The 12,017-nt window shown below is 35.9% G+C and overlaps 1 protein-coding gene across 1 annotated transcript in view; it reads right to left on the bottom strand.

Annotated features, from left to right (window-relative positions):
• Nucleotides 1-5,545, bottom strand: part of prkacaa (protein kinase, cAMP-dependent, catalytic, alpha, genome duplicate a) — a 57,737-nt gene extending 52,192 nt beyond the window's left edge. Inside the window, exon 1 of the mRNA XM_063015802.1 lies at nt 4,867-5,545. Coding sequence (XP_062871872.1) covers nt 4,867-4,915 — 49 coding nt within the window. The 5' untranslated portion in view covers nt 4,916-5,545. The remainder of the gene's footprint in view (nt 1-4,866) is intronic.
• Between the last annotated feature and the right edge of the window lie 6,472 nt (nt 5,546-12,017).

Below are 12,017 nucleotides of genomic sequence, written 5' to 3'. Positions count from 1 at the left end.
CTACCACCCAGAGATTTAAATTGTATTCGGAAAAACATACTAAGCGCTCAAAAGTATCCATCTCTAGTACAGGCAACTTGACCAGACTGCAGAGACAGAACATTTAGAGAGGCACTGAATTCGACCTATTACCTTCAACAGACAAAGCTGATTATGGCTGTCTAGGCACCCAGTCAGGTCGATAGCACTGCCTGGGATTGGAACTTAATAGCCCGAGCTCTCAGCAGTGAAGGGCACTACAGTCTTTTTGTTAACCCTTCCCAAGTGTGATTATTTAAATCAGCATGTTATCGAATATAATACAAGTGCATAACACCAAAGATCGCAATCAGTCTTACTGTATTAGGAATGATAATGATCAACTGGTTAACCCATAACCCACAAATAATGCACTGTTTGATTAATGCTGCCGGTTAAAAACCTCATTTCAGTTCACTATCAACAGCAAGACACTTGGTTTGATCTAAAGGTAAAACTACACAGAACTACAAATAAGAGTTCAGTTTTTTTACTGTTCTACATTACAGCCATGTTGACTATATTTCAAGGTTTATTAATGCAATAAGCCACGAGAGGCCGTGCGTTACTGTGATTTTAGCACGGGGATGACGTTTTTGGCACGACGCGAAGTTAGGCAACATGAGGGCGAAAATAACATTAACTTTTTCTATTCAATGGCGTATTAATATGGAATGATGTGAGGTGGTCATAGGTGTGCGTTTATCTGGGATTTTACAACGGCTTCGAACGCGGCTCAGCCAATCAGATTTTAGGACCGGAACTATCCGTTTTAACAATAAATAAGGTATAGACACTTGTTGACATGAAACTCTGTAATGTGTTTTATATTGTATTGGGACGCTATAAGCTTGTCGGTTATCGGTTGCAATTGCAGCCTCTGTTGGCTGGTCAAAGAAGCCTGAGAGATCAGTGGGTGACTCTCCATACGCAATACTGATCCCTGTGTGAACCAATTTCAGGCCGGTAAAAAGAAGCACTACACGTGTCAGAGGGGGCACGTGTTATGTACAACCCTTCTCAGCCAGGATGGGGGTCTACAGCAGTAGAGGAGACACAAATGGGTCATCGGATACAACTAGATTGGAAAATAAAAGGAAAAATGTATACAACTGGCAAAATCTGTGTCCCTAGACTGTTTATAAGCATATGCAGTATTCCAAATAAATCCTTACTACATATATCACATACAGAATTAACACTGGCTCCCACATCCTATATAGTGCTCTTATCTCGTCTGTAAAGATATGTTTAGCCCTTAGTCTGTGTGTGTGTGCATGTAACAGCACATCAATGCGCATGTGTGTAAGTAAGGAGTCAGGTCAGCCAAGTCAGATGATGCTGATTTGTAATATCTGTGTGTCATATCTGCATCTACGTTCCTCATTTAAATCAAGTGTCAAGTTTTGAAATGAATGTAAATTACAGCATTAATCAAACAATAAACTGTCGAAATCAGTTAAACATTAGCATAAATACTTTGAACATCAGCTGGCTTAACACAAGAATGGACCCCCCCCTCCCTATTTCTATTCCTGTTTGATTTAGGACCCAACTGTTTTATTAAAGCACATGGTATTGTAAACACTTGATTCTGATCTGGTCCAAATGTGTTGATTTTCTGTTTATTACTTGTTAAGCTCTGACATGTTGTTAAAGGAAGAGTTAAACATTGTGTCTCAGAGGTTAAAAAGTTTTTATTATTTTACTATGACATTTAGAACAATGTTAAACAAGGCTGTTAAGAACTGTACTACACAGCTGACGACATAAAATATTTATTATTTAGTGCTGCGTAATGCAGTGTGGAACATGTCCAAATTAAACAAGCTATTTTAGTATTGAATAAAATAAATGTATGCTGTTTTGAAATAACAAAACCACAGATTCTTGTTTTTACTGTATTTAAAAAATGTACCAACTTATCCTGGAATTGTATTTTTAACATTAATATTAAGTCTGGAACATGACCTCAAGTATTTTAACAGACTGTTGACAATATAATGTGGTTTGAGACAGCTTTGGCATTCTGTTTAGTACTGCATTAAATGGTCTGACCTACCATGTATTTCGACACTATTTAGTATGGTAGTGGCTTATTTAAATGGTCAACTATTTAGTACATAATGTGCATTTGGAACAAACACTACGTACCGTAACATTTTTATAGCACAAGTAAAGTGTTCTGACAGTGCTGGGCAGGGTATTTGGGAGTACTGCTAATAAAGGCTTGATTTTGACACACTAGTAAGGTCAGATGCCATTCAATACATAGCCAGGGTATGTGGACTTGCTACTTATGTCCTAAACTAGTTGTATAGTAGAAAACATCTTGTACTACAGAATGCATTTTGGCACATTCTGCTCGTGTATTTGGAGACTGCTTACCACAGAAATGGGCTGCTATCTGTTAACATAGTACTAGTACTGTCTATCATACTACTAAAATAGTATGAAGTCAAGGACATAGTCTTATGTATTAAGGCAAGCTTTTTACTACGGAAGTATGCCATTTTAAATATAATTTACAATGGTAGTACTACTAATAAAGGCTTGATTTTGACACACTAGTAAGGTCAGATGCCATTGAATATATAGCCAGGGTATGTGGACTTGCTACTTATGTCCTAAACTAGTTGTATAAAACAATATTTTGTACCATACTAGGCATTTTGGGGAAGTAACTTGACCTTTAGTCCTGTAGTATACGATGCAAGATAGTCTTGCGCATTTGAACACACATGCACAAGATTATCTTGTACTACAGAATGCAGTTTCACACTCTGCTTGTGTATTTGGAAATTGCTCACCACAGAAGTACTATTCGTGTCTATCATACTGCTAAGGTAGTATGCAGTTAAGAACATAGTCCTATGTATAAAGGCAAGCTTTTTACTAGGGAAATATGTTGTTTGGTATATAATATAGAATGGGACTACTGCTATCATACTATGCATTTTGCGGAAGTAGCTTGCCCCTTAGTCCTGTAGTATACAGTGCAAGATAGTCTTTTGCATCTGAACACACATGCACAAGATTATCTTGTACTACAGAATGCAGTTTGGCAAATTCTACTTGTGTATTTGGAAACTGCTTAACAGAGAAGTGCGATGTTATCTGTTAAGATAGTACTAGTAGTGTCTATCATACTACTAAGGTAGTATGCAGTAAAGGACATAGTCTTATGTAATAAGGCAAGCTATTTACTAAGGAAGTATGCTGTTTGGTATACAATCTAGAATGAGACTACTGCTAATAAAGGCTTGATTTTGACACACTAGTAAGGTCGGATGCCATTCAATACTTATCCAGGCTGTTTGGACTTGCTACTTATGTACTGAAATACAATATTTTGTACCATACTATGCATTTTAGTCCTTTAGTATACAGTACAAGATAGTCTTGTGCATGTGTGTACTACAGAATGCAGTTTGGCACATTCTGCTTGTGTATTTGGAAACTGCTTACCAGAGAAGTGTGCTACTATCTGTTAAGATAGTACTAGTAGTGTCTATCATACTACTAAGGTAGTATGCAGTTAAGGACATAGTCTTATGTAATAAGGCAAGCTATTTTCTAAGGAAATATGTCGTTTGGTATACAATCTAGAACAGGACTACTGCTAATAAAGTATTGATTTTGACACATTAGTGTCAAATAGGCATAATGCTTGCCTATTAGTCTTGTAGTATATAGTGCAAGATGTGTGTTCAAATGCACAAGATTATCTTGTACTACAGAATGCAGTTTGGCAAATTCTGCTTGTGTATTTGGAAACTGCTTACTGTTAACATAATACTAGTAGTGTCCATCATACTACTAAGGTAGTATGCAGTTAAGGACATAGTCTTACATATTAAGGAGAGCTTTATACTACGGAAGTATGCCATCTGGAATATAATCTAAAATGGGACTACTGTACTGCTAATAAAGGTTTGATTCTGACACACTAGTAGAGTCTAATGCTTGCCTTTTAGTCCTGTAGTATATAGTGCAAGATAGTCTTGTGCATTTAAACACACATGCATAAGACTATCTTGTACTACAGAATGCAGTTTGGCACATTCTACTTGTGTATTTGGAAACTGCTTACCACAGCAGTGTGCTACTATCTGTTAACATAGTACTATTAGTGTCTATCATACTACTGAGGTAGTATGCATATGCATTTACATTTTCAGCATTTAGCAGACGCCTTTATCCAAAGCGACTTACATTACAGTTACAGTATATAGTCTGAGCAATTGAGGGTTAAGGGCCTTGCTCAAGGGCCCAACAGCAGCAACCTGGCAGTGGTGCGGCTTGAACCAGCGACCCTCTGATCACTGGTCCAGCACCTTAACCACTAGTTAATGGTTAATGACATAGTCCTGTGTATTAAGGATAGCTATTTACTAAGGAAGTATGCCATTGGGAATATAATCTAGAACGTTACTGTGCAGTGGGTATATTCATAAGTATTTGGACATTATTTAGCTTTGTTTAGAATGATGTTTGGAACATAGCCTCATGTACTTGGACATTATGTAGTTAAGCAGTAGGCAGTCTGTGAGCCTCATGTATATGTATTTTGGCATAACACATTCGGTCCTTGATGCTGTAAAGTTGCCTTTAGACAATGTATATTGTAAAATGAGCTATACATATAAATTTGACTTGACTCGACATAGCATGTAGTGAGATAGTAGTTTAGGAATTGACACTGATAAGTGTGTTTGCAGTGGCATACTATACTAGACACAGTTTGGCAGGGTAGTATGGAGTGTGTAGCTATATTTAGACAGTCTTTATAGGAGTATAGTGTGTGTGTGTGTTTTGGTACACCGCTGTGGTGTACATTTTACTCACCACTCTCCATCTCGCTGCCCTTGTTCTTGGCGGTGGGCGCGTTGCCCATGACTGCAGGCCGGGTGAGGAGGAACGGAGAGAGAAACCCTTCAATGTGGCTCTTTATATCACCGAGCAGTAAATCCGACTGAACATACGATGTGATTTGTGATTAACAGGGAATGAAATGGTTAGTGCGGGCGCTATTTATAAGCATAACTCGGTCATTCAGAGCCTGCCAGATGCGTTATAGCCCACTGGGCACTTTTTCTCCAGGAGGAACAAGTCAGTCAGGCGGGTGGGCGAGTTAGCGAGCCTGTGGTGGCTAGCTAGCTAGCTAGCTAGCAAAACAGGCTAAACGTTGCGTGTAGTCTTTGCAATGGTGCTCCTGTTTTGCCGTGTCCTTTGGTGCAATCCGATCAGTCGAAACGACGCTGTTGTGTCTGTACAATCTGTTCCACTTTCTCAGCTTTATCTTAATATTATATCCAAGCCAGGCCTTTGACTTTCCTTCTCACTGCGCGATACACACCTTATTTGACTCCTTTCGGTGCAGTTGACGCTCGCTATTTATAATTACAAGCAGCCCTGTTGATCCTTATCCTTGTTTAGCTACATCCAGCATCGATTAATTGTTGTAACAACACCTAGGTTCTTGTAATTCGACAGTCAGAGACCACCATTAATCCCACAGCCAGAGGGAACTAGTGATGTGTCGTTCGCAAACGATTCGACTCCTTGATTCGGCTCTTTTGGGGAAATGTTTGGAGCCGAATCGCGGTGAGGAGTCGTTTGTTGACACAATTGCTTTAACATTTGTCTGGGAATAATATTGTCAAACGTTATTTATTTATTTTTATTATTTTAACTTTTCTTTATTTATTCTTTTATCAAGTATCAAGTCAGGGGCGATTTAGAGCAACCAATTTTTTTTTACATGTTTTTAGAAGGTATTTGGAAACCAGACTATTAGAAGTAAACCAACATTAGAAGAAGAATTTACATTTATATTTACATTTTCTGCATTTAGCAGACGCTCTTATCCAGAGCGACTTACAGAAGTGCTTCCATAGTAAACATTTCATTTCTCAAGTTTAAGTAAACAACAGTCGAACAAAAATCTGCTGAAACCTGTTAGAACCAGGTTTTTTGTTTTTTTTTTAAATGGAAAAAAAATGGGTGCTGCACATTTGTCATATATACATATATTCTTTCTTCGCGTATCCTATCTTATTTGGAAGCTGGGGTCAGAGCGCAGGGTCAGACATGGTACGCCGCCCCTGGAGCAGAAAGTGTTAAGGGCCTTGCTCAAGGGCCCAACAGTGGCTGCATGGCAGAGCTGGGATTTTCAGTTGATAGCCCAAAGTTCAAAGGCAGTAGAAGGTATGGATCAAGCCCAGGTTCACAGGGCCCATTGTTGCTGTGCAGCACCCATTTTACCAATGCCACTATTGTGCCCTAGGTATTAAAGAGAAATACAAGACATGAAAGGAAAATACAGAGTTTGATCATCTAAAAACAATCAGAATGTTAGAGTAAAATCTAATTGAGCTTGATAAAATGTTTTGTTGTTTTTAATCATTTTTTTATTTTGCTACTTTTACCCCAAAAGTTTGGTGACATAGAGCTTGTTTATCTTAAACTTTGATTACAAAATTAAATCAATAACTTTGTTATTTATTTATTTATTAGGATTTTAACATCATGTTTTACACACTTTGGTTACATTTAATTTCCATTTAATTAATAAATACTGTAAGTCTGTAGATTAATGGACACCATTAGTAATTTATATTTTAATGTTACTGTAAATCATAAAAATGAAATTGTCTATTTAGTGTATTAATCTGTACTATTATTGTTTGTTTTGTTTTTTATTAAATCAGGATGCTTACTTACAGTGAGGGTCAATATTCAGTGGTTAATGTGAAAGCTACAGTAGCTGCTAGGTTTTTCCACAGTAAACATGGCTACTTAGTAAACAAGGCTATTTAGCTAGAGAAAAGATAGGGTCAGAGTTTGAGGCTTTAAGTGTGACTATAATAAAGACTATAAATAAAGAGGCTCTATAATGTGACTAGCAGTAGAAATGTAAAAAGCTAGCGATTTTGCATTTTAAGTGCATTCTCACTTGCTTTGTTTAAATGTATTTAACAAGTACCAATTCTGGTTCATCCCGTTCACCTGAAATGTTTCCGTATTTATTTATTTATTAGGATTTTAATATCATGTTTTACACACATTCATGACAGAAACAGTAGTTACTAATTACACAAGGTTCATCAGTTCACAAGTTGAATGTCTAACTCAGTCATGGACAATTTAGTATCTCCAATTCACCTCACTTGCATGTTTTCGTACTGTGGGAGGATACTGGACCTCCTGGAGGAAACCCACGCAGACACAGAGAGAACATGCAAACTCCATACCTGGGGATCGAACCCAGGACCTTATTGCTTTAAGGCAACAGTGCAACCCACCGTGCTGCCCCCGAAACAGTTACATAACTTGTGAAAGTAAAAGCAAACAACAAAATGTTGACTAATAAACATTATATGCGTATTAAATGCACACAATTTGATGTAGATTATACTGGAGTAAAATCCTCCTGGGGTTTGCCTATTACATGACTGAAAGGAAGAATGCAAGCAACAATTAAACAATTCTATTTCATTGTGTTTTCTTAGCATTGTTAATTGTATTTTTAACCTTATTTATAATACAAAGAAATGCACATTTACAGTATTTAATAATAGACTAAGGCACTGGCACCCATGAAACCCCCAGGACCACTAAAACAGAGAAACAGAGAAACATGTCTTCTTGAGACCTTAAATGTATTCCTAACTTGTTACAATGTTATGTGAGATTCTAAAATGTATACTTCTTATAAAGCATTTATATATATATATATATATATATATATATATATATATATATATTATTTAGTTAGTTCAGAGGCAGTTTAATATGTACTTTTAAATGTAGTTTATAAATACAAACAGTTATGAGTCTTAATACTGTCCAATAAGTACGTGAAAAAAATTCGGGAATCAGTAGAATCGATTCTTTTTGATTCCATTAATATGACTCATTAAAAAGAGCCAGATTGTCCGTCACTACAGGGAACTCCTGCTTTGTAAAATCCCGCCTCTGAAACTTTTCTATTGGTCATCAGATCAATGGCGTAATAAAGATCCCATATTTGATTGGATGAGACAGCTGTACGTCCACGGCATGGTTTGTCAACTGATATCTGTCGGTACACAAACTGATAAATCACGTCACGTGTTTATTGTGCTATAACACCAGAGTGCTTTATATGTATATTTCACAGTGGAATCCATATGTCACAATGCCAATATTTAATCACGCACACGGGTGTAGAGTTCAATCCGCCATGACAGATGACCATCAGAGAGGTTTAGTGAACATCTCCTCCCGCTCCGCTAATCCGTGATTGGTTGCGTGACGTCAAGAGGGGTTATTTTTAGAAAGTTGGTCAGAATTGGCGGTACATGGGCGCCTTGCGTCTAGAATATTAAAACGTGATCTGTGCTGTGCCAGACACACACTGAGACGAGTGTGAGCTGGTGCAAGTAAGGCCCGCAGCTAGGTATTTTGGTTCATTTTAGAATTTCATGCATGATTTTCATAATCCCACTTTCGTAATTCATCATTGTATGCTTTCACCTCACATCCAACTCTAGTCAGCTGTACATATGAATATAAGCAGTAGAGTGAGTTTTAAGGTAGGCAATATAGCAAAAATACTCTATAATCAAAAACGTAGCTGAATACTACCTGATTCACAATTTACACATAGTACTGTTTTATTTGCACAGCTTTTAAATTGCACAATGTCTGAAACTGCACGTTTAGGCAGTTCCCCCCTTTTTAGTTTTTGTTCTGTTAGATGTTTTATATTCTTATTTTTTAAATTATTATATTCTCTATTCTTTCCTACCTCATTGTAATGTCGTTGTGTGATGTTTGTAATAATTATTTTTTAAATTATTACATTCTATTTATATAATATATATATATATATATATATATATATATATATATATATATATATATATATTACATATTATATATATTAGATTTTATATCTTAATTTATTTTCTTTCCTACCTTATTGTAATGTCGTTGTGTGATGTTTGTAATAATTATTTTTTAAATTATTACATTCTATTTATATAAATATATATATATATATATATATATATATATATATATATATATATATATATATATATATATATATATATTACATATTATATATATTAGATTTTATATCTTAATTTATTTTCTTTCCTACCTCATTGTAATGTCGTTGTGTGATGTTTGTAATAATTATTTTTAAAATTATTACATTCTATTTATATAAATATATATATATATATATATATATATATATATATATATATATATATATTACATATTATATATATTAGATTTTATATCTTAATTTATTTTCTTTCCTACCTTATTGTAATGTCGTTGTGTGATGTTTGTAATAATTATTTTTTTAATTATTATATTCTATTTATATAAATATATATTAGATTTTCTGAATCTTTAAATTTTTTAAATTATTATATTCTGTATATATATATTAGATTTTCTGAATCTTTAAATTTTTTTTATTATTATATTCTATTTATATAAATAGATATATTAGATTTTATATCTTAATTTCTTTTCTTTCCTACCTCATTGTAATGTCGTTGTGTGATGTTTGTAATAATTGTAATTGCTGCTGCTACATCGCAATTTCCCTTCGGGGATCAATAAAGTCAATCAATCAAATCAATCAAACAATCAATCAATGCTGAAAGAATGTACACACCCCGACTACTAGTTCCAGCCACAACCATTGCTAACAGGTGTACAACCAATTATATACCAGGGATCTTCAAAAAGTTTCCACACTTTTATATTTTGGTTGGAAACGGTGAGGTCGGGAAGAGTCGTAATTTGTGTCTGAAAGACAGAGAGACGCTTATAGCACACTCTGATTTCCACCTTTATGGACGCTCAAAGAAGCTTTAAGGGGACGAAGATTTTCATGTGATGATGATGTGAAAGCAGCGCTGCATCAGTGGCTACATGCTCAACCAAAACATTGTTCGCTGATGGCATTAAAAAGTTGGTACAACGCTGGGAAAATCTATCAAAAGGTGACTAGTAAGAAAAGAGATGAATAGTATTTTAAAAAAGTGCAGAACAATCGTAAAATAAATTACATGCTTCTGTGTGCACATTTGGACAATGCTCTACCAGGTTTAGTGTTCCTGTGCTCCTGCACAACAAGCAAGGTCCATGAAGACATGACTTTGCAAGTGTGGTGTGGAGGCACTCCAGTGATCTGTACCTCATTAAACACCTTCAGGATAAATTTCTGCAAACCAGATCTTTAAATCCAGATCAGTGCTTGACCTCACAAATGCTCTTTTAACAAGCTGTACACATTAAGTTTCACAGGTACACTTTAAAAATCATGTGGATAGCCCTTCTATAAGAGTGGGACTGCTATAGCCACAATAGGGTGGGTAAGGAGACTCCATATTAATTCCCATGGTTTAACTGCCTTAAAAAAGTGTTAGCCTCCCTCATTTGCTATTACATCTTTTTTTGCATGTAACACTTGATACTTTTGAATGTTCATGCAAATGTAAGATCAGAAAAAATATAATGATGACCAGACATACAGGTACTTCTTTATGATGTTCTAGTAAAGAGCGGAATTTATGGTTCTGTCAATTATGGCAAGTGACCCAGTCCCTGAAGAAGCATAGCATTTCCACACCATCACACTACCACCACCATTCTTGACAGTCAGTATGGTGTTCTTACTGTAGAATGCTGTTAGCTTCACACTAGAAGTAACAAAACCCATGCCGTCCAGAAATACTCTGAAATCTAACATTATCTAAGTTTAGCCAGGCCTGCAGATCCTGGGTTCTTTTGTGATTTCCAAGAGAAGTCTTTGATGTACTTCTTGAGGAATTTTAGTAGGCCGGCCAATTTCGGAGAGATTTATCACTGTTTCAAGTTTTTCTCCATTTGGATATCATGCCTCTTATGCTGGCATGTTGTGCTGCTTGTTGAAACCTTTTATCTCCCTTAGAGTGCTGGAAAGGTTTTATTTAAGTGATGTTTACATTCAAAAGAATGAGCAGTGATCAAGCCTGTGTATGTCTAATCATGACTTAACACAGTTATAAATTTAATTAAATTAACTGGTTGATTTAGTATCTATGGTGGCAAATGTGTTTACAGAGAACCAGTAATTACTGGATAACTTTTTGTGGTTAAAAAACATTATTGTTTTTACTCCATTTGTCTTTGCCATAAATTTACATTATACACTGATCAGCCATAACATTAAAACCACCTCCTTGTTTCTACACTCACTGTTCATGTTATCAGCTCCACTTACCATACAGAAGCACTTTGTAGTTATACAATTACTGACTGTAGTCCATCTGTTTCTCTACATATCTTTTCATCAGGACCCTCACAGGACCACCACAGAGCAGGTATTACTTAGGTGGTGGATGATTTTCAGCACTGCAGTGACACTGACATGGTGGTGGTGTGTTAGTGTGTGTTGTGCTGGTATGAGTGGATCAGACACAGCAGCACTGTTGGAGTTTTTAAATACCATGTCCACTCACTGTCCACTCTATTAGACACTCCTACCTAGTTGGTCCACCTTGTAGATGTAAAGTCAGAGACGATCGCTCATCTATTGCTGCTGTTTGAGTTGGTCATCTTCTAGACCTTCATCAGTGGTCACAGGACGCTGCTGGTTGGATATATTTTTGGTTGGTGGACTATTCTCAGTCAAGCAGTGACAGTGAGGTGTTTAAAAAAATCCAGCAGCGCTGCTGTGTCTGATCCAGATTAAAGATTAATCAACAAACCTTTTCCAAGTTGGTTGCTATGGTGTTCCAGGTGATTGCTAGGTTGTTTCTTTCTTGTTGCCAAAACAAATTACAATTGTGACCAAATTCAATGCAATTGATGGTTAAGGGATTTGCTCAGGCAACTTAGCTTATAGTAAACTATAAGCATCACAAATACTACTATAATAAATGTATACATCTTGTAATTCAAGTTAAATACAGTATTATTTGTATCAATTTACAGGGCAAAGCTTT

Source organism: Trichomycterus rosablanca, chromosome 2 (genome assembly GCF_030014385.1).
Source record: "Trichomycterus rosablanca isolate fTriRos1 chromosome 2, fTriRos1.hap1, whole genome shotgun sequence".
Lineage (NCBI taxonomy): Eukaryota > Metazoa > Chordata > Actinopteri > Siluriformes > Trichomycteridae > Trichomycterus > Trichomycterus rosablanca.
The sequence above is the reverse complement of the archived record's forward strand: the minus strand, read 5'-3'. Positions and strand labels throughout refer to the sequence as shown.